General features: G+C 33.0%; 1 protein-coding gene across 1 annotated transcript; it reads right to left on the bottom strand.

The window, feature by feature from the left end:
• Window positions 1–9,988: 9,988 nt before the first annotated feature.
• LOC127737610 (2-acylglycerol O-acyltransferase 2-like) lies at window positions 9,989–20,014 on the bottom strand. Its single transcript, XM_052248453.1, has 5 exons — window positions 19,900–20,014; window positions 12,666–13,159; window positions 11,687–11,861; window positions 10,964–11,163; window positions 9,989–10,340 (listed from the first exon to the last, which is right to left on the bottom strand). The coding sequence occupies exons 2-5, from the start codon at window positions 13,153–13,155 to the stop codon at window positions 10,183–10,185; spliced, it is 1,023 nt and encodes a 340-aa protein (XP_052104413.1). The 5' UTR covers window positions 13,156–13,159; window positions 19,900–20,014; the 3' UTR covers window positions 9,989–10,182.
• Between the last annotated feature and the right edge of the window lie 4,359 nt (window positions 20,015–24,373).

The raw sequence follows: 24,373 nt of genomic DNA, 5'->3' as shown, positions 1-24,373 counted from the left end.
TACTGCTTTTCAACATTTACCATGCTCAATATAAATATTTTTCTTCAACATGAGTAAAAGAACAACGGCAAACATCTTTTATTGACCCCAACAGGATTTATAAGTCATCCAACATTTATGACTTCAAAAAATTGTCTTGAATTATACTGCACAGACAAATATTTAAAGCTTGGAATAATTTATTAATTATCAACATTCAGTGTTATAGATATAAGAGCTACCATTTCTTATTGTATATTATTATTTAATATTTTATGCATAAAAAGTCCTCTCCAGATATACAATATTTATAGATATGAAAATCCTGTAAGTACCTCTTATCCACAATGGAAAAGTTGTACCAATTTCTGGTGTCTGTGTTTCTTATCATGACATCTTTGTTAGAGGGTAGCTGCTTAGAAGGAAGCTATTGAACTGATGGTTCAAAAAGGTAAAGATGGAAGTCATCCCTTCAAAAGTTCACAGATCAATCATGATTTGGTAACCAGTATGGAATGGTAACCAGTATGGAATATCTGTGTCACAAATTACCATAGATTTTTTCTGAGACACAATCATGTCATCTTTTCCTTTTTTTTTTATCTTTTACCTTTCACCAAGAACTATTCACTGCAATTTAAAAAAATTAAACTAATGTTTTATAAGATGAAGGATATCACTGCTTGGAAATCTTATAATAGGTCAGGTAATCATGAAAATATGTTTCCAAATGATAATAAACATGTTTTTGTCATCAACTTTTCAGTTTTAGGGTTTTTTTGAATATTTTAAACAGCTCTACTGTATTTCACATACATAGTCCAAGAGTTTACACTTTTCACTTACATAATCCTAGAAATTACATTGTAATATTTAATAAACATAGTCCCAGAGTTTACACTTTTCACTTACATAGTCCTAGAAATTACATTGTAATGTTTAATATACATAGTCCCAGAGTTTTCCCTTTAAACATATTTAGTCTTAGAAATTACACTGTAGTATTTTATATACAAAGTACCAGTGTTTACAATTTTCACATACTTGGTCCCAGAAGTTGCACTTATATTTAACATACAAAGTCCCAGAGTTAACCTTTCTACAAACATAGTCCCAAAAAAATACACTGAAATATTTAACATACAAAGTCCCAAAGGTTACTCGTTTTACATAAATATTCCAAGTAATTACGCCACATATATCATACTTAGTCCCATGAAACTTGGATGTTGATAGTACACTGTGCTAAGTATAGATTGTTGCAGAGTTTACACTGTTTAGTATGCTTAGATAGTACATTGTATTTAACATACATACCCAGAGACAAAACTGTATTTATTGTGCATACCCAGAGATAACACTATTCTATGTACATGTTTGCAAAGTTTTCACTTGTTAACAACTTGTATTTTTCTTTGTTAGGTTAAGCATTTTCGTTTGTTATATTTTTCACTTCTTTTTATATTTAGTGTTACTTTTGTTGTAAGATATGCAAGTATTCCCTTATAGATTATAAGGGAATAACGAAATTATTTATTTCACTTAAGAAAAACAGCATTTGCAGGTTTTCTATTAATTGAAAGTTTTCCCTTAATATTTATTTGGTACAGATGTATGGATATTGAAAAAAACTGTTTTGATAAGAAATAACAAGAAAAAAATATGTGGTTCTGAATACCAAATGATAAAATAACAAAACTATTGGGAAATTATTTTTAACTTAAAGTTTAAATTACGTTTAATTTTGTGTTTTTAGAGAAACAAGTTTACATTAACACAGTTTCCCCTTGCATGAAATGTTTAAAAGAAAACTGTTGGTGTTTATTTTTTTTGCCTATGAACATTTGAAAGTTTTGTTCATTGCTTACAACATTTTATTTTGTTTTGATGTGTATTTTATGTCTGTTTTTTAAACTGGTATATGTTTTGACAATATGTAATGACTCATTCCATAAAATATCTTGCCAATTTTATATTTGCATCAATTGTTATTGTTTTTGTGGAGAGTAGTGAGGTTCTCATCAGACAGCCTGTATTGAGGGAACACACAGCCCCTTCATCATGCAACCACGTATAGAACTTTTCAGTATTTTAGATAAATAAATGCTGCATATTCAGATTGTTAATCAAAGTTGCAAGATTCCTTACATTCAGTTGAATCTTTGTTTTGTGGACACATTCACTTGTCCTGGTATGTGAAATATTTCTTGTGGATTATACTGACAACAAAACTTATAATCTATCTAAGCCACTAACAATAATGATTTCCTTATAAACCCATTTTTAATGAATACATAGAAACACCAATAGTAATTTGCAATAGTAAGTGTCATATTTGCATATTTAAGAAAAACAAAGATTTTAGATCAAAATAATATATTCAGAATAATGATTTTATTTTTAAAATGATCTTTTGAATGTGTTATGTGAAGTAAGTTATGTTTTGTGATATATTATATGATGTAAGTAAGATGTTTTTTTGTGATATATTCTATGTCTACATCAGCATTGATTTTGGAATGTTTTACCATGTGATAAAAGAGATTATACATTTGAAATTATTTGTGTTGTTTTTATTTTGTTTTTTTATGCTCTGTCAGCGATAGTATGGGGCATTATGTTTTTTCTGGTCTGTCCTCTGTCCTTCTTGTATCTAGATACATGTTTTGTATTAAGGTATTTAAAAGAGAGGTGAAAGATACCAAAGAAACATTCAAACTGGTAAGTTGAAAACAAACTGACAATGCCATGGCAAAAAAACGAAAAACAACAAAGTTTTTATTTATATTTAATGATGTTAAAACCCCATAAATTGATTAAAAAGATATGTCAAAGGAAACATTTGGTGAATCTTATTAACTCAAATGGAGCAAGATGTTGTGTGTCGACAGGGTAAACATCTCCTGTTATACATGTACCACCCACCATGCAAATCCACACTCAGTCAAAATGTCATAATCGAGAATAGGACAATTAAGTGAATTACCAGATTAGATGACCATTCTAGTATTTAAATATCTTTGAGTTTGAAAACGTGTCTCTAGTGAGTTGAGACATATATACTAGTTTTGTCTTTCAGCCAATTTGCAAAATGATTAAAATATTTGGCCTGACTATCCATAAAGGTTAGTTTTCCTGTACCACTACACACAATCTTGTTTAAATCACAGTCATTTGGTGAAAGTGCAAAAGACTTAAGTGTCAAAGTTGGACTGCCTGTGTGACAGAGACAGTGTTCTGATTCCTAGTAATATATTGCAAGAAGGAGAAAATTGCACTTCTAATACTTTAAACAAGGACAATAACTTAGACCTGTTACTGTTGGTTTTTTTTCTCTCAATCTAATAAACAATAAATTGCAATTAATGACATATGCAATCAACAAAAAGTTCAGGTCAAGATTTGAGTGAAATTAGGTTTTTGTCGAGCCTGCGACTTTTGTCGCAGAATGCTCGACATAGGGATAGTGATCCGGCGGCGGCGGCGGCGTTAACTAACTTCTTAAAAGCTTTATATTTTAGAAGGTAGAAGATCTGGATGCTTCATACTTTGTATATGGATGCCTCATGTTACGAAGTTTCCGTCAGTCACATGTCCAATGTCCTTGACCTCATTTTCATGGTTCAGTGACTACTTGAAAAAAAAGTTAAGATTTTTTGTAATGTTAAATTCTCTTATTATAAGTAATAGGATAACTATATTTGGTATGTGCGTACCTTGCAAGGTCCTCATGCCCGTCAGACAGTTTTCACTTGACCTCGACCTCATTTCATGGATCAGTGAACAAGGTTAAGTTTTGGTGGTCAAGTCCATATCTCAGATACTATAAGCAATAGGTCTAGTATATTCGGTGTATGGAAGGACTGTAAGGTGTACATGTCCAACTGGCAGGTGTCATCTGACCTTGACCTCATTTTCATGGTTCAGTGGTTATAGTTAAGTTTTTGTGTTTTGGTCTGTTTTTCTTATACTGTATGCAATAGGTCTACTATATTTGGTGTATGGAATGATTGTAAGGTGTACATCTCCAACTGGTAGGTGTCATCTGACCTTGACCTCATTTTCATGGTTCAGTGGTTATAGTTACGTTTTTGTGTTTTGGTCTGTTTTTCTTATACTGTATGCAATAGGTCTACTATATTTGGTGTATGGAATGATTGTAAGGTGTACATGTCTAGCTGGCAGGTGTCATCTGACCTTGACCTCATTTTCATGGTTCAGTGGTCAAAGTTAAGTTTTTGAGTTTTGGTCTTTTTTTCTAATACTATATATGCAATAGTTCAACTATATTTGGTGTATGGAAATATTTTATGATCTATATGTCAGTCACGCAGGTTTTATTTGACCTTGACCTCATTTTCAAGGTTCATTGCTCAGTGTTAAGTTTTTGTGTTTTGGTCTGTTTTTCTTAAACTATAAGCAATAGGTCAACTATATTTGTTGTATGGAAGATTTGTGTTAGCTGTACATGCCTGCCTAGCATGGTTTATCTGAACTTGACCTCATTTTCATGGTTCATTGGTCAATGTTTAGTTTACTTGGTTAATGTTAAGTTTATGTGGCAGTTGTAAGAAAGCTTTATATTTAGGACTATCAACATAATATCAATGATAAGTAAAGAAGGCGAGACATTTCAGCGTGTGCACTCTTGTTATGAAGTACTAATTAGAATTAAACAAAGTGTGAAGCTGTGAATATACACTGTTAGCTATAGGAAAAGGAAATTATTAGATTTGCAATCAATTGTAACTTTCATCAATGTTTTAGTTTACCAACTTTTCCAAAATCTTTTTATCTCATTTATGGACATATTTCGACCAAACTTAGCTACCATAATCCTTAAAAAGGGTAGTTTCAAAATGTCTGGTGATTTGCCACTGATCAACGAACATTGCCCCTGTAACTATTTTATTGAACCAGAAATTTTCAAACAAAACACCATCATTTAAATGCCGCCAATAACCATGGGCTACTGAGCGTGTAATACCACCATTTACCAGGTTTTTACCAACATAAAAACCGACCCAGTTGTAGTACACTTTGTTTTATGGTTAATTACTGATTTATGTCTCTTGAAAATTTCTTTGTAAATGTATTTGAAGGATCACAACTTGGTAATTGATTACAGCCGTACTATATTTGAAGTTTAATTTTGACTTCACAGTTTTTAAACAGGAATCATAGGCCTGGTATCTTTGGTAAGTTTTTAAGGTGAATTTTCTGATAGTGTAGTAGAGGCTTTTTTATCAACAGTTTTTTTTAAATTCCGATCATTAAGAATATCATACTCCGTTGATAATACATATATTTCAATGAATATCATCAATTCCTAATGTTTTAATTGTACTATAGGTAACAAAAGAGCCAGTTTATTTATAGAATTAAAAGAATCTAAAGACGAAAGGTTTACAGAAAAGACGAAACGCTGAGTATATTTTCGGTGGTTCCCGAAGTGACGTCAATAGTTACGCAACCATTATCACAAAGACCTATAACATTGCGCAATGTAATGACTTTATTTTTATGAAACGGATACGTTCAAATTACAAACGGGATTCTTTTTAGATCGAATTAGACTTATCACCGAGTTTGTGCTTACATGAGCAACACGACGGGTGCCACATGTGGGGCAGAATCTGCTTACCCTTCCGGATTACCGGATAACCCTGACACTATTGAACTTGATCTTGCCTACCCAGATATAACACCGCATTGGACATGCATACCCAGATATAACACTATATTGAACATGAATGCCCATAGATAAATCCTTTTAAACATACATACCCATGGATAACACCCTATATAGATAATACTGTTACAGTATTGAAAATGCATACTCAGAGATAACACTGTATTGAACATATATACATACCCAATGATGACACTATTAAACATGCATACCCAGAGATAACAAAATATTGAACAAACATATCCAGAGATGACACTGTATTGAACATACGTTCCCAGAGATAACATTGTATTGGATACGCATACCTATAGATAAAATCCTTTTGAACATACATACCCAGAGATAACACTGTATTGAATACGCATACCTAGAGATACCTAGAGATAACACCGTATTGAACATTCATACCCATAGATAAAATCCTTTTGAACTAATACCAATAGATAACACTGTATTGCACATGCATACCCAGAGATAACACTGTATTGAACATACATACCCAATGATGACACTGTGTTGAACATACATACCCAGAGATGACACTATTGAACATAAATTCCCAAAGATAACACTATATTGAACACGCATACCTAGAGATAACACCGTATTAAACAAGCATACCCAAGGATGACACTGTATTGAACATTCATACAAGTACCCAAGGATGTTTTGCACATGCATCCCTAGAGGTTACACTGTGTTTAACATACATACCCAGAGATGACACTGTATTGAACCTACATTCCAAGAGATAACATTGTATGTAGCATGCATACCCATAGATTACACTGTATTTAACATGCAAACCCATAGATAACACTGTATTGAACATACATACCCAAAGATAACACCGGATATAAAATACATGTCCTAGACATAACACCGTATTGAACATACAAACCCAGAGGTAACCCTGTACTTAACATGCATTTCCAGATGACACTATTGAACATGCATGCCCAGAGATGACACTGTATTGAACATGCATACGCAGAGATGATACTGTATTGAATATGCATACCAAGAGATACCACTGTATTGAACATGTATTCCCAGAGATAAAACTGTATTGAACATAAATACCCAGATATAACATTATATTTAATATGCATAACCAGAATAAACATGGCATCTGACATGCATATTTAAAGGTAACAATGGATTTAACGTAAATTGTTCTAAAGTTTACATGTATTTAAAATGCATACAAAGAGATAACGCTATATTTTACAGTCAATGTTGGCATTTCATTGTAAAGATTTGTAAACAGTTAATTTATAATTATGACCATAGAAATGGTAATTCATGTCAACACAGAAGTACTGATTACTGGTCTGGTAGAGGCATCGACCCAGTGGTTGCAAATAAACTCATCATAGATACCAGTTAATTGGTATCTGATGATTTACTGATGTATTAACTTTTTTAATTTTTCATATAGTGCTCACAAACTGAATCATTCTTCATGTTATGTGTTGAGTTTTTAAAATATATGTTGAGGCCGATTGAGATAATGAAAATTCATAAATTGATTAATATTAACTTTTGTTCTGTAAGCTGTTAAAAGAGATATTGGTCGGACAAAGCGGCGTAACCCCAACATATATAGATGTATTTACCTATATGGTGTTTGTGCTCTATGTAACTGGTAAAAAAGAGAAAAATATACAAACAAATTATGTAAAAGAGGCGGAAAACATGAAGGGGACATTCAAAGTCAAAACTCATAAACTAAGAGTTATGACAACACCTGACCATGGCAAAAAAAAGACGTCCTATAGACAAACCAGTTCACAAAACACTACATAGAAAACTAAAAAACAAAACACTACATAGAAAACTAAAAAACAAAACACGAACCACCACCAACAACTTGTGTTGAGCTCATGTGGTCTGAAAGGGTAAGCAGATCCTAGTCCAAAGTGGCAGCCGTCGTGTTACGCATGGTAAGTACACACTTAATGACTTATATAACAGTAGCTACTTTGATGATAATCAAAATCTCCGTAAAAGAAAAGAATTATACGGTTTGAATAGTCATTAGGTATTTGAAATGCAGATAGCAATTCATTATACCACCATATTGCGATGAATTTCTTAGCTTTTAAAATCTCGTTGGAATGAATAGTTTCACCTGAAACACTTGTAAGGAATCCAGGGACAACACTATATATATTTTACGTGCAAATATCTGTATTTAAGATGAATAAGAGTGCATTGTTTTGAAATTTCGTCTTACCAAAATGTAACAACGTATCTTACACAGATACCCATTTATAACACTATATTCCACAAACATATCCATAGATAAAAATGTTTTATCGTAAATTCAAGAGATAACACTATTAACTTGCAAATCCTTCCATAACGTTATATAACTAATCTTTGAGTTCATGCGATTCCCTCATATACTGTTTGTTACCTTGATTAGTATCTCGTCTTAGTATCTTCCTAATCGTTTGATCATATGTGTACATCGGTAAACTTCTTTTGACTAAGTGTGTTACCTTGATTTGTATCTTTTTAATTATTTGATCAGATTTGAACATCGATAAACTTCTTTTGACTAAGTGTGTTACCTTGATTTGTATCTTTTTAATTATTTGATCAGATTTGAACATCGGTAAAATACTTTTGCTTAAGTTTGCTACCTTCATTCGTATCTGAATCGTTTGATTAGATTTGTTCGTCGGTAAACTACTTTTGCTTAAGTTTGTTACCTAAATTTTGTATCTTCTTAATAATTTCATCAAATTTGCACATCAGTAATCTACTTTTGTCTAGTTTGTTACCTTACTTTGTATCGTCTTAATCGTTTGATCAGATTTGTACATCGGCAAACTACTTTTGCCTAGTGTGTTAATACAAATAAGAAGATGTGGTATGTGTGCCAATGAGACAACTCTCCATCCAAGTCACAATGTATAAAAACTTAACAATTATAGGTCAAAGTACGGCCTTCAACACGGAGCTTTGGCTCACACCAAACAGCAAGCTATAGAGGGCCCCAAAATGACTAGTGTAAAACAATTCAAACAGGAAAACCAACGGTCTAATCTATATAAAAAACGAGAAACGAGAAACACCTATGAACCACACCAACAAACGACAACCACTGAACAACAGGCTCCTGACTTAGGACAGGTGCATAAAAATATATTCTTAGTCGTATTATTAGATTTTAACAGGCGGAAACCCAGTTGAAATTAAACAAAAGAAATGAAACTCTTTGTTAGAGAAGGTAAAAAAGGCCAAGTTGGTAAATTTGAATTGTTTACATCTGTTTCTATGGGCTTTAAAAGTTTAATGAATTTGCCTAATTTAGGATTTAATGTGTCTAATGTATGTGTTTTTACTAAAATTATGGTATGGAGCTTCAAGATATTTGACAATTTCTGAATTATGGACAAATTTTCACAAAACGGTCGATTGTGGTAGGTGCAAATACATGTGGATCTTTTTTGTCCATAAGCATAAATTCCGCCGAAAAAAATTCCGAAGAAAGAAAATAGAGTGATCTTTTTAACGCATTAATTTGCATCTCTGCCCCCGGCGGCAGTTTTCTGGGAAAAAATCCCAAAAATTGGCAATAATTACATCAAAAAGAGAAAGTCGAGTACACCTTTTTATGTTCAGGCGTGTTTGAGTTGACTATTCTGTCTTGAAAACGTATAAAAGAAAAATATTTGATACAGCATCCCGCTTCATATTCTATTATTTTTATATATTTAGGCTCTACGTTGATATAATAACATTAAAAATTTACAATACTAGAAAATAAAATGTATGGGTCAAGTGAAATACCTTTCTAATGAGTCATAACAACAGTGTAGGTGTGTTCGAATAACAAGTTTTTACTAAAAGTACTTGACGACAGACTTTTTAAGTGGATCTTAAAAATGCATAACTTCAAAAAAAAATCTTTTTGTGTGAGTGTTATCTAGGATAATTAGTCTTTCAACCTCTGGACATTTTGAGTCTGCCCTTCCACAAAATATTTAATTAGAATTTTTTTAAATATTTTTGAACTTTCAAAAATTCCCCCTGACAACCGAGCAGACAATAGTTTTAAGTTGACCAAATGCATAAAATTACATTAAATGATGCTCAATAGCTAGTAGATACAATTGTCTTTTAACATACAACGGGCATAAAGGGATCGTAATGATGCTAGGTGGATAAATTTGTCGGTTTTCAAGAGCTAAATTGACAGCGCGTAATCACTACAATGGCTTCCATTTTTACGATTATAAAAATTAGGTGGCGTAATGGGGAGATTATTTTCACGAAGTAGAATCCTGACTGTGAACATTTGCCTAAATTCAAAAATTTATTAATATTCAAGCTTTCACTTTAACTAGCCATTGTCCATATATCAATATGAATCTTGCAAAAAATCGCAAGCATTTTAAAAGCAGATAAAAGTACGTATTATAAATGCAATGTGCCACTAAGCATAGCAATAACTCTAAACATCATCGTCATGGAATGAAATGATAATGTTATGTTAATCAATCTATGATGTTTAAGTGGTGATCAGCTGGTACATCATATTTCTCTTTATGTTCTTCAAATAACTGTGTTAATGCATCAATATATTGTTTATGTAACTGGTCCAATTGTTCTTGAGAAGGACTCTCTGTCTTTGGAACATCTATTGGTTTACCAACTGCAAAATGAAAAAAAAACGTCATTTAATCAATTGACACATTAGAAGAGGTTTTGCTTTTTTATAAGTTATTTGAGGTATGCTTATTTGACAGTAGTTCTGACGAGAGACTAGACGAACAAATTTCGTCACTTCCCTTATTGTCTGTTTGTCATTACAACTATTTGTTTTGTAATGATAGGATCTTTCTTCAATGTTCTGGATACCCAAATTCCATAAATGTCCTTAAAACGAATTGCTTATATCTGTTTCATCAGCAAACCAAGTAACTGTGAAACTAACAACTCAAGGGATGGTGTTAGGATTCACTAGATTTAGGAAGAAGTGTGTTAAAATTGTTCCACAACACATACAAATGTCTAATTAATATCTAGAGCTTGCATTTGATAGTGCGATACCATTGATAGAGGAGAAATCATATTTGCCAATGGAGACAAATAAATTGAGTTTGTTTCCCCTTTTTGTCATGACGGTGTTTCTTATAGTTTATTGTACGGTATTGGTTTTCTTAAATTAATCATTGTTGCAGGTTGTGTGGTGTGTTGATGTTGTCTGCATCTTCATCCTTTGGACTTTGGTGTTTTATTCAATTATACCTTATCTCTTTATTTTCATATACTTACAAACTGTATGAACTGGTTTCCTGAACGGTAGAAGGCCAAATGTATAGTTAAATATCCCTCGACCATGAAATAATGGAGGAGAAAATCCAAATTTTGATGTCATGAAATTTTGTATGCCTCTCAAAAATGAACCCTCTTTGTTACTTGCTTGTAGGTATAAATCTGTTTCTCCAAATGAATATACAGGAACTAAAGATGTCCTGAAAAACAAAATTACAAAATGATTTTCAACAAAGGACATTGGGAACCAGAATTAATTATTTTCCATCGAGTCAAATCAAGAGCTTGTAGTTTAGTGTTTGTCATTGTCTGCCATATTTGCTTTTTTTCGTTTCTGTTTTAACTTAAATGAAGCCGTTGGTTTTATTTTTAAGGTTGTTTCCCATTTTTTTCTTGCCGGGGTCATTTATAGCTTACTGCAAAAGACAATACATGACTTTGCCTCTGAGAAAATATACTTTTGGTTTGATATATGTTCTAGATGTTTAGATAATCAAAATTCAAAATTTGCAAAAAAAAAATAGTATCATAATTGTAAAGGTTCTAACTAGTACTCATCATCTAGTTATATGTTCAGAAATACGACAAATATATATGGTATCATATCTCTAAACTGTACGCATGAAAGCCTGTGCAGTTAATCTAGAGAAGCTAAAATGGACCTTTTTTAATTGAACCCGAAGGTAAAAAAGATTGGTAAAACTAACCTTACTAGGAACATACCCTGTTTTTAATGCTATTTTGATAAAACCTTTCCTATTTTTGAGTTTGAGGTTATACTGTCCTGGATTGGCTTCTAGAGCTTCTAAAGCGCCACCTACAACCAGTCCTAGAGCTTGACCAGATTTATGTTTTGTTAATATGTGTGTCATACTGTTTGCAGTAACAGCTACTGCGCCTGAAAAAAAGGCTGATGCATGTCAAATTCTGGTCACGCTCTTTGTATTCTTGAGCATTTGATGTTCGCGTGAATGTTCTCAGACATCAGCAGCGCTGGCATAATTTTTATTATATAGGTGTCAGTTTTTCAGTATTTTCAGAGCTTATGTCTAATCATGCATCCTCTGTGAACGTTTGATACATTTAGTTTGATCTTGATATCAGAGAATTTTGGCATATTATACAGGTCAGTAGATGTAGACATATCTGTTTTCTCTCGTTGAATATCTTTGGTTTAAGTATATGTTTTCTTTTAACTAAATGCTATTTTTAACTATTTGTCATCAAAATAATAGGGTTTTTTTTTCGAAAAAAAATTATAGAGATAGTTCGTAACTAAATATTGTTGCAAATGTCATTAATACGTTGCCTATTTGCTACACGTTATGAGACATGATAGTTAGATAAATGTTCCTGCCAAAGTTACACGAAATAAATGATTTTATAACATTGTAAACAGTTATTTGAATATCGGTAAGAATATTGTGTGAAAATATATATAGCACCTGAATGTATAAAAACATTTGTTTTTTTTTTTTATATAAATTGTCTTCAATTTGACGCTAACGTATCTCCCACTGTCAGTAATCAAACATTAAAATAAAATCACTTTCTTATTTTATGATTTTGCAATAATTACTGCAAATGCTGCAAATCAATTATTTTCATATTGTTTAACAAATTTTGAATAATATTTATCCAACTAAATCTATCACTGTTTTTATGAACCCTGGATCTATTGATTTTAATGACCTGCTCTTACCTCCTGCCATGAAATAATCTCGATATATTGGAAACTGAAAGTGTCCCGCTAAAACCATTAGATACGGCGTCAACCCAGGGAACTTCTTGCTCCACCCGGTTCCTTCTGTTGCAAAATTCCCAAAAGCGCTCACACTGAGTACACCATGCGGATGGAAACCCATAATGTAGTTTTTATCGGGATCTAAATCAGTTGTTTTGACAATTTTTAAGGGAAAATAGTTAGCAAAATGTGTCCAAATTTTCCACCTTCTTACCCAGTTAACTCGCCTACCGCCTCGCTCGCTTCTCCCCGAGTCAAAATAGTAGTAAAGGGCATAAAGTAATGGTATGTAATAGTAATTGGTCGCTATCAATACGTATAGAAACAAAAATAAACATCCGAATCCTAGAAATAAGAACGAAAACGTCCACTGAAAAACCGCAAAAGTTTGAAGTCGTCTTTCCAAGGGTACATCTAATGGTGCGAATTCAATCCCTAGTATCTTCATTATTCTGAAAAGAAAATGTATATTTTCACTATGAAAAACATCTGACCTGTAATGGTTTACCCTTTTAAATCTGTAATTGTTGTTAGTTGTGTAATTTTTACATTGACTCGATCTGTTCTTCTGACATCACTTCATTGCCGTCTCTTATCGCCTTAACAAAAATACCGAATTCCAAGGCAAATTCAAAAAGGGGAAGTCCGTAGAAATTGACAACATCAAATGCTATCAATCAGCGGAACAAATGAAAAACAACTGCTATATTCCTACCTTGGTTCGGGCATTTTCCGACGAAAATGGTAGGTTAAACCTGGTTTATAGCTAGCCTAAACCTTAACCCTCCCACTTGTATGACAGTTGTTTATAGTTCTGTTATATTGACATAATTGAGTGAGCAACCCAAACAGACATTCCAACTATGTACTGGCTTCCGTAGCTGCACAAAACTCCTTACAAATATAGATTTATTTCGTCTTCGAGGCATTGTTCCACTACTAAACTATCTATTATACTTACCAGTAAACTTGGTACAATAAAAAACCTGGTAATAAATTGTTCAAGTAAGGCCTTTGAAAATAGTGGAATTAATTACTTTTGGAGTGTCAAAAATTCGTTGGAAGTACTTGACAAATTGCATTCTTATATTGGTGATTTCCAATCTGTTCAAAGTTTTGATTTTTCTACCCTATATACCACTTTGCCTCATAATCTTATTAAGAAAAAAATCACACACCTGATTAAATGGGCTTTTAAAAAGTCGGAATGCGAATATATATGTTCAAACTCTTTTAGGTCATTTTTTAGTAACAACAAACAAAAGAACTATGTTAATTGGACCTGCTTTGATACTATAACTGCCCTTGAATTTTTACTAGATAACATTTTTGTTCGCTATGGAGATTCCGTATATCGTCAGGTTATCGGAATTCCAATGGGGACTAACTGTGCACAACTTATTGCGGACCTGTGTCTGTATTATTATGAGTTACAGTTTATGACTAAAATCAGCAAAGACCCATCGAAACAACATCTGTTACAAAAATTTAATAACACTTTTAGATATTTAGATGATATATCGGCTCTCAATAATGACGACTTTAGTATGTACATTAAAGAGATTTATCCTGCCGAACTGACTTTAAACAAAGCTAATACTAACAATGAACACTACCCTTTCCTGGATCTTGATATCTATGTCTTTGACGGGAAGCTTCATACCAAAATTTATGTTAAAAGAGATGATTTTTCATTTCCTATTGTTAATTATCCATTTTTAGATGGTAACGTTCCTTTGTCACCATCTTATTGTGTTTATATATCTCAACTTGTTCGATTCGCTCGTCTATGTAACAACGTATTTGATTTCAATGAAAGAAATCTCTGTATTACTGAAAAATTATTACACCAGGATTTTACCTATTCTGATCTATTCTGACATCGGACTCGGATTTCTTTTGAACTGAGTTTTACTGTGCGTATTGCTATGTGTTTCTTTATTCTACATTGGCTTGAGGTATAGGGGGAGGGTTGAGATCTCACAAAACATGTTTAACCCCACCGCATTTTTGCGCCTGTCCCAAGTCAGGAGCCTCTGGCCTTTGTTAGTCTTGTATGTTGCAGCCTTATCTGAACTTGGTCGGTTTCCACTGTACTTTGACTTAGTCAAATCTATTTTGAATTATTGGCTTAGACTAGAAAATTTAGACTCATTTCCTTTATTACAAGATGCATACCAGCATTCAAAAACTTTATTTTCTCAGCATAAATCGTCATGGTATGGCTCTCTCCAACAAATTTTAAAAACTCTTCATGGGTTTGCAAACCTAAATGATGGGAAAAATATTTCAAAAAATACCATCAGGAAAATATTGAAAGGGACATGCATAAAAATTTGGAAGGATCAACTGACCAAGAATTCAGAAGGGAAGCTCCGCACTTATGTAAAATTTAAGAATAATTATGGTTTCGAAAAATATCTAAATATCATGTCTAATCATTTTGAACTTAGGAGATCATTAACAAAATTTAGGGTGTCATCTCACCATTTGCAGATTGAAATAGGACGATACCAGGGTACTCCTCCACACCTTAGACTATGTCAGCAGTGTAACTCTGGTCATGTTGAAGATGAAGTTCATTTTCTCTTTTATTGCACAAAATATAACGAAGTCAGACACCATTTATATGACATTATTTCGGAATCATGTCACAATTTCATTAACTTAAATTCCCAAGAGAAATTGCTATGGCTGTTGTCTTGTGAGAACTTAACTGTATTAAAAGAGTTGTGTATATTCCTGGTTAAGCACTGCAAATAGCAGATTTATATGACATGTTTCGCATAATTAGCAATTGTTGTTATTTAAAAAAAAAAAAAATAATAATAATTATTTGTTAATTGACCGGATTCAGTTTCTCTATTTATTTTGTTCATCTGCTTCTGACACGGGGAGGATTGCTGTTATTGCCTATCGCAATCAACAGTATATCCTAGAGCACCGTCCCTTGAACAAATTTCCATCTTTATAGATAATAATTTAAGTTTGTTCAAACTTTATTATTAATACCTTTTTTTTTCTTTTTTTTTACACTGCTGGACATAAGGAAGGAAGGGAAAAAAAAATACTCAAGAGTACTTTTAATGTATTTTTGTTATTAATGCTATTTTCATTGTCTATTATAATATCTGTCACGTTATATACTGTACAATGTCTCATGTTTGTTGCTTATACTATCATAATTGTTAATTGTAAATGCCCCCTGTGGGACCATGATTGGAATAATAAATATTTGATTTGATTTGATTTGATTTGTATGTTTTTTTAATTTTAGTTCATTTACATGTTTTGGAGTTTAGTGTGACGTCCATTTTCACTGAACTAGTACACAATTTTATTTAGGGGCCAGCTGAGGACCACCTCCGGGTGCGGGATTTTCTCGCTGCGTTGAAGACCCATTGGTGGCCTTCTGCTGTTGTCTGCTCTTTGGTCGGGTTGTTGTCTCTTTGACATATTCCCCATTTCCATTCTCAATTTTATAATAGGCTAATGTGACAATAATTGGGATCTAGCAGCCAAAATTGTGTAAACATACACCAGAGACTTACAACACAACTGACTGAAAAAAAATTCAAACAAACATACAAATTAATCCAACACATATGCCAACAAAAAAATGTAGCAGATATAGTAAATTTGACAATGACGTCAACAACAAAAAGATATTGTCGTTGATAGTACATATCATATATAGTATACACTTTCGTGATAAAGTAAAAATAAAGTAAACATAAATACAAGGGTAAACAAAAAAGAAACAACAGTGTTAAAGCCCTTTGTGTCCGAATTGGTATTTGCTGTCTTTCGCTAAGCACGCAGCATTTATGAGTAAGAGCAAATACTGCACTGGTTGGCTCAGAGTCAGAATAATGTGTCCGGGTAAGGTGACATATTTTCCTGCATGAATCCGGACGGTTATCTTATAACTTATATCGTTAAATCCGCTCAGCGTGTTGGTCTCATACAAAGTTACAATGTGCGTGTGCCTGTCTACCAGTTATAAGATAAGATAAGATAAGATAAGATATTTTATTTCCAATTATGGGCCCCAAAGGGCATAAACATTACAACATCAATAATTTTTCATAATACAATACAAACAATGAGATAAAAAAAAAAAAAGTTAAACGAGAACTATTTAAGTTCTTAAAGAATACGTAGATAAAGAATCTATAGTATGTTGTTTTTTTTAATACTAATGCATTTTATTGCAAGTGTGGTTGATATAGATAACAAACAAGCAGCCCAAAAAGAAAAAAAGAAAAATAGATATCCACATATGTATAGTACACAAAAAGTTGGATCAATTAAATATATAATAATTAGCCAAAAAGAAAGTAGAAATTAAACATGTCCATGACTCATCCTGTGTCAGCAGCAAATAGGAAAGCATTATGGTTTCCTAAAGGCAGCTGACACCAGGGGGCGATACCTTATGGGCCATAGGCATGTAAAATGTGTGTAAATGTCTCTTTCCTACCTGTATCAAAAGCAAACAAGGAAGCATCATAGGTAACTTGAATGCAGTTGATACCAGGGGACGATGCCTCAAGGATATAAGAAAACATTTGAATAAATAATATAACTTAACAATTATTTTTTTTTTAATCGGCTAGTATGTTTGTGATATTCAGATGAATATAATTTTCTATGTCCAATCAAATGTATATACACACATAGATTTCCTTTTACTAATCTTCACTAAGGAAGATGTTTGTATATAAAATTACATATTATTTTAAGTAACTCAACATTTTCTACACTAAATAACCAGATAATTTTGCTTTGACTGCTCATATGATTAAAATAAGAATTATATTGTGCAATACTAGCTAACATACAATTTCTATCATCCTCAAATTTGTTACAATCAAATAGAAAATGAGCCTCATCTTCGACAGTATTGGAAGAACATTTATTACATATTCTGTTAATTCGGGGAATACCCTGATATCTACCTAATTCTATTTGTAATCTATGAGAAGATACACGTAATTTAGTAAAACTTCTTCTAAGTTCAAAATTCTTGATCAATGTTAGATATTTTTCAAAACCAAAATTTGTTTTATATAAAAGGTAGGTTTTCAGTTTACTGTCTGAAAATTTATCTATTTGTTTTTTCCAACAGCTAATAAACAATATTGATAGCTTGGTTTGTATATATTTCTTAAATTTGTATAAGGATTCACAAAATGGAGCATTTATGGCATTTGTATAGTCAATACCAAGTATTTTAAAAACAACATTTATTGAACCATACCATGATGTTATATTCATGTGATGTAGTGTCTTTGATTGTGTATATGCCTCTTTTAATAGAGGAAAATTATATATATAGTTATATAATAGACGTTTAAATAAATTCAAATAAACGATGAACTTTAATTCATACGGCCTTCGACGATTATCAAACGGGCAGCGGGTCCAGGGTGTGCTCCTGGGGTTGGAACCCTTCCTTTCAAAATGGCTGGATCCGCGCCAGAGTCCCGTACCGCATAGTAAGCTATATACGCCCTCAGGATGCATGACGAAAAAAAAATGACAAGACAGCAACTAACGACAACCACTTGATTACAGGCTCTTGGCTATAGATAGGCACATAAAAAATTTGGTGGGTTTAGACACAATGTGAGCACTCAATCCTCCGCAAAGCTGTGATACTGAACAATCTGACCAAACTTCAGATCTATTACAACTCGCATGCTCGTATGAGGATAGCGAAATCAGAGATCCATATTTCAATAAGATTGTGATACTGAACTAACGGCTGATCGTAAGGGAAAACTGTAAAAACCATTTGGAAAGACCTTGACTCAACATATCGGCACTAAGCATAAAGATGACCAAGAAAACGACAACACACAATTTAAAGCACCGATCTTTACTCGGGGTGCTCGCAATGTATACTGAAACTTAGTTCACAGCTTTACAAAATAAGGTGTAAATTGATTGAGAGACAGAGAACAGCTTTGTACAGATGTTTGGGCATTGTATTGGTTTAAGTTCAATTTCATTGGAACGTTAAGTAACGTTTTATTTTGTTGTTTTATTTTGTTTTTTGGGGGTTTTTTTTTGGGGGGGGGGTGCGTTCTTTTTGTTGAATTCAATCATATCTTCAACTTGTACTACTTCATAGACGTTTTACCACAATTAATGAATGTTTTAAAAGACTCGTGTATGGGTTCTCAAGATTCTATATATTATTTTTAAATTAGCAAATCAACGAGATCTACTTCATCTGTGTAATTACTTTTTGCTACAAAAAATGTAGGTCTGCAGAATTAATAAAATGCCAACAGTTATCACTAGACTTCATCTTCATGATTCCACCATGCACGTCGCTTTGTCATAATTACGACCATCTTCTATGGTATGCCATAAGAAAAAGGTCAAAATATTGGCCTAAGGAATCCTTTAAAAGATAGACGTGCCATGGACTTTGTGTTCATCGTTTCATAATTCAGAGATTTTGTGATAAATTTAAATAAAAATGTGTAGGATCTACTGTCGGCTACCTGTAAATTGATTGAAGGCCTGATATTTGTAGTTTGACCCTGACTTCACAGATATTCAATGTACTTTACAACATACTATTTTTAGTCAAACATATTTGGTAATCTCAATATTTCTGCTTGTCCTCTGTCATTTATCATGCATTTTATACAAATGTGAATTAAAGAAGAGTTTGAATATACGTTTAAGAAAAAGTAACCCGAACGACACTATTAACCAAAAGACACAAATTAAGTGGCAGACGGTGGTCCCCAACAATTGTATGCGTCAACATGACAAGCTTCAAATCGCCCTCAGTCAAAAAAATATGTACAATAGCGACTATAGTATTAAAGGATCCCGTTAACACAACTTTCCCAAAATGACAAAAACTTTAAGATACAACATCAAACAATCACTGACAAGTTTCCAGACATGGGGCATGCAGATGAACATGTTACGGACCCAAACTATTCTTCCGAGATTTCGATCAACCGTCCCCCTTTTATGCATCGACCGTTTTAAATGCATTGGGTTTTTGTTCTTCTTTTTTGTTGTTGTTCAAGTCTAGGGCATGCCGAAGTTGGATGCCAAATCTTTAATCAAAAAAGAATGTGATACAAATCTACTGTATGAGTTGCAAGGTGGTCTCTTAAAAAGCAATATGTATACAATGCAAGTTAATTACTTTACTTACATGTGTGATCGGTTAGTCCTACTTTTATAAATAAGTTGGAGGACTATACACTAAGAACGAGGTAGAAAATAAACATTTGATAACAACGACAAAGTACACATAATATCGTATTTATATATAGATATCCGTTTGAGGTTAATGACATAGCCGGTTGCAGTTTGTAAAACCGCGCATATTTGATTTTCCTTAACTCGAGAAACGCGCTTCAAATCAGTGGCGTAGTTTGCCTTCTGTTTTTACCGAGGCAGGGCGTCTGAGGGGGGGCTGCTATCGAGGTTTTTACAATTTGAACAAGAAGAATCCATTAAAAATTATAGTTGTTGATTAATTTTATTTCATCATAATAATGTTCATATGCCTTACACTACCGATTTATCAGTTAATTTCTGGTACCTGCATCAAATTCAATGTTCAGATGAATACATAAATCAAAAGCATTTACCACTTTTTCAAATCGAATCCTTTCAGTGAACTTCCCAGATTTAAAATTCTTTACGGATATAGGAGATGGATCTGTCAAGTTCAAAATTGTCCTGAGTCTATTTTAAAGTTGTGTATGATTTAAACCGATACTATCTAATACACGGTCAACTCAAAGTTATAAAAATAACAAAACATGTGAAGATATCACATAAAACAACCACTGACAAGTCAGTTTCCTGACATCCTAGCAGTAACTGAAAGCTAGCTCAAAAGCCTTATCTCCCAATATATTTCCAAGCCGTCGTACACTCTAATATAGGTGGCTGTACCTCACTGTGACATATGATTTAACGTCATATATATATAAAAAAAAATGAGACCTTGTTCGATGGACAGAAGAAACCTGTACAGAATTTTCAATGCAGAAAAAACAAACGCAACGATTAAGGTTTATTTGAAATAATTTTTGTGATGATCATTTACTCGCTTGGTCGTGGATCAACGAATTATAGATAATCACCACAAAACGACAGACGGATTGAACAGCAAAATTTCTTGATAAACTAGGAGATAAACACATGCTACGTGTAAAGAGCACCACGACACTTGTATTGGTTGTGTATTCCTTGAAAGGTCTTCAAATTATTAAATGGTTTTGAACTTTTTGCCATTCGCGATGAAAATGACAACCGCCGAAGTACTAACATTTACGTTATTCTGAAGTCTTCATGATAAATGAAAACAGTATTTGGTTGAAATTTTTATATATAAACTGACATTATTTATTAACTTACAGACATATAATAAATATTTCTCTGGAATTAGTGACTCCTTTAAATATTTTGAATTCCCTGCTAGTGAAAACTATAAATTCGAAATAGCGAGAATAAAACTTGAGAACTGCAACATATAAATTATTTTCTGTGCATGTTCATTGATGCATATTTTATTTTGATTGCTACCAAAGTTCTACACGTAGGGGAAAATTTCAACAAACAACGATGTTTCAATTTTAGAAGTCACGGTTATAAATGAGAGTTTTAATGCTCAGAATGGGGTTTTCAAATATTAATTTTTAATCATTTTCGCCTATAATTTGATTTTCCTTTCTTTTCTATTCTAGCACCAATTTAAATCTCTATTCTTTTGAGTTTAGATTAATTTCAGGTCATTTTTCTGTTTTCTATAATCCTCATCCAGACTCTAATATACTAGAAATTATTCTCACAAACAATTACATAATTTACCCGATTCAATGGTAAAGTGATTCGATCGGGGAAAACTCGTGAGTTGGATCATCATCTATTCTACTGAGTTCGCTTGCAATTAGGTAGAACTAAATAAATCTGTTGTCGATTTTTTTTTTACTCCGACAAATTTAGATTACAGAAAACTACCGTAAAGGTGATTTCCAAGTAGAGGAAGGAAATGTTTCCAAAAGTTTTGAATTCGCAAAGCGTGTGAATCAATAGTGGCAACAATACAAAACAAGTCGGTATATTAGCGTTTAGTAGCTAGTCTGCTGCAATATGCATTAGGTGGAAATTGTTTAAAAGATTATACAGTAAAGGAAAAGTTTGTTTTTTTTTCACCGAGGCCAACTGCCTCGGTTGTTCAACGTAAGCTACGCCAATGCAAATTAACATTAGTCCGTACAAAATTATGATCAATTGCCTCTCTTCTTTTAGGACAATGAACTATACGAACGGCAGTTAATCATTAAGTACTTTTTCAACGAAAATTCCGGATAGTCATGCTACAGTTAATAAGTAGATAATAAAAATGTTACTTGGTTTTAAATTTACATATAGTTCCATATAAGAATACTAGTACTAAGTAGTATTCTATTTTTTTTACTTTCACTATGTCTAGGTGGTTAACGTTGGCGGAAGCGCGCAGTTTTGATCTTTCAACAGAATTTTGAAAGAGGGGTTTGAGCATCCAGATTTTTGGGTCAGAATTTTAAACGGAACTGCAAAATGTGGAGAACAGCACTTTCAGTCAAGTCACAGTAAATATATTTACAGCTTGTCTATTTGATAACTGAGAAGTATATGAACGGGTAATGACTTTGCGTTAAATATATGTACATGTATATGGGTCAGAAATTTCCCAAAGTTTCAATACATGAAATGGGGGGGGGGGGGGGGGGGGGGTAAATCCCAGCAGCATGTCTGCACCCAAAATCTAATGGTGAGACCCTCTAGATCAATCCATGCAACTGACTTTCCCAGTGAAAGATGTGTGGCGAAAAGATATATATCTCTCCTGCAAACACTGAGAAATTAAACACTTGCCTCCCCCCTCAAATCTTGTTTGCCCCAAAACAATGATTGAATGCGTCGTAACCAAACTGTTGACGTTGTTACCTCTATTGCAAGAAGAGTTTCTTTTCTATTGTTCCCGCTTCTTGATGAGTTCCCACAATGCACATATTTATGTCAACATGCTTTCTCCGTCAATGTAGTGTATAAAAGGATGACATGAATTACCAATAGCGCATCAGACCACACAGAACAACAACCGTCTCCTCCTAGATGATAGACGTATAAACAAAAATTAGTAGTGACCCCAAACAAACATCCAAGGGTGAACCAGCCCTTAAAAATCTAGATTAGATAATGGTGCTGGTAGTGATTGGTATTTAACGTTGAGTGGTAAATATTACAAACGTATCAGGACGAAACATGTTAATTTGATATGAAGGCAGATCTGGATTGGGTTGCTCAAAACGTTGGATAGTGTTAGCCAGTGGTTTAACTGCTTATCCACTGGTTAACTTTAAACCAGTGGATTATTTCTATTGCTCAAAATTTGTCCAGTGGATAAAACGTGCTATCCGCTGGATAAACTTAGTCGGTACTTTTTGGCTGGTTAAGTTTTAGCCATTGGTTAAATTTCAGATAATTACATTGTTTATAACTCGTCAACCTTTATATCTGTCATATATGGTATTTTGAACCCCATGAAAATTTGATCTCGGTGAAAATTTTCACCCCCACCCCTAAAAAAAAGAAAATTCTTCACTTTATTTCGATGGTATGTCATACACAGTAAACACTCACTTGTGACGTTTTACATGGTGATTGTGAAGTCAACAACTTATAATATATATGTTGTGTACAAGTTATCATTTTGTACAAATTATAATTTGTACAAAACAATTGTACAAATTATAATTTGTATTTTGACTTTGTACAAATTGTAATTTGTACAAAACGTGCTTGTACAAATTACAATTTGTACAAAATTTGACTAAAATTCACTTATAACTTGTACAATAATTAATAGTATGGATTTTGTTGATACACACTATAGAATTTTTTATTCAATGACCACACCATAAACCTTACCTACAAAATACAAAAAAATAGTTCTGTATCATTTATTTGGGCATTCGAGTGAATTATGGCATCGGGAATTGCACAACATCTTTTGCTTTTTACATTTACTTTTAGAAGTGCTGCACATCCCTTTGCATTTACATTAAAGGAACGCCTGACCACCAGTTTTTGGAAGCTTTTTAAATGCTTCACGTACTGTAGCGAAAGTTGAATCTCAGAAACCATTGCTGCGAATAAAGATGTGTCTTTAACAGCTTCAATTTGAATTTCTCAACAAATATCCTGTTCAAATTTCTACAGCTGTTCCTATGCGGTACCCAAATTCTCGAGATTCAATAATTACGCCTAAGATATTTCGAGGATCAGCTTGGGCAAGATCCCACTGAGGAATTGGTATAATGACATTATGAACAGCAAGTTCTGATAATTTCTGTTTCGTTTTCTTGGTTAGATATTCGGCTTGGATCTGTTGGATAGACACCGCACGCTTCCTGTCACGTATGATTGGTGTTTCAAAGTCAGTGTCATCCTGATTGTCACACGGGCCAATTTCTATTATACTATCAGAACAGTCACTGGGGCCAATTTCTATTATACTATCAGAATTGTCACTGGGGCCAATTTCTATTATACTATCAGAACAGTCACTGGGGCTAATTTCTATTATACTATCAGAATTGTCACTGTGGCCAATTTCTATTATACTA

The sequence above is a fragment of the Mytilus californianus genome, unplaced genomic scaffold (assembly GCF_021869535.1).
Source record: "Mytilus californianus isolate M0D057914Y unplaced genomic scaffold, xbMytCali1.0.p SCAF_4, whole genome shotgun sequence".
Classification (NCBI taxonomy): domain Eukaryota; kingdom Metazoa; phylum Mollusca; class Bivalvia; order Mytilida; family Mytilidae; genus Mytilus; species Mytilus californianus.
This window is presented reverse-complemented; position numbering and strand designations above follow the sequence as displayed.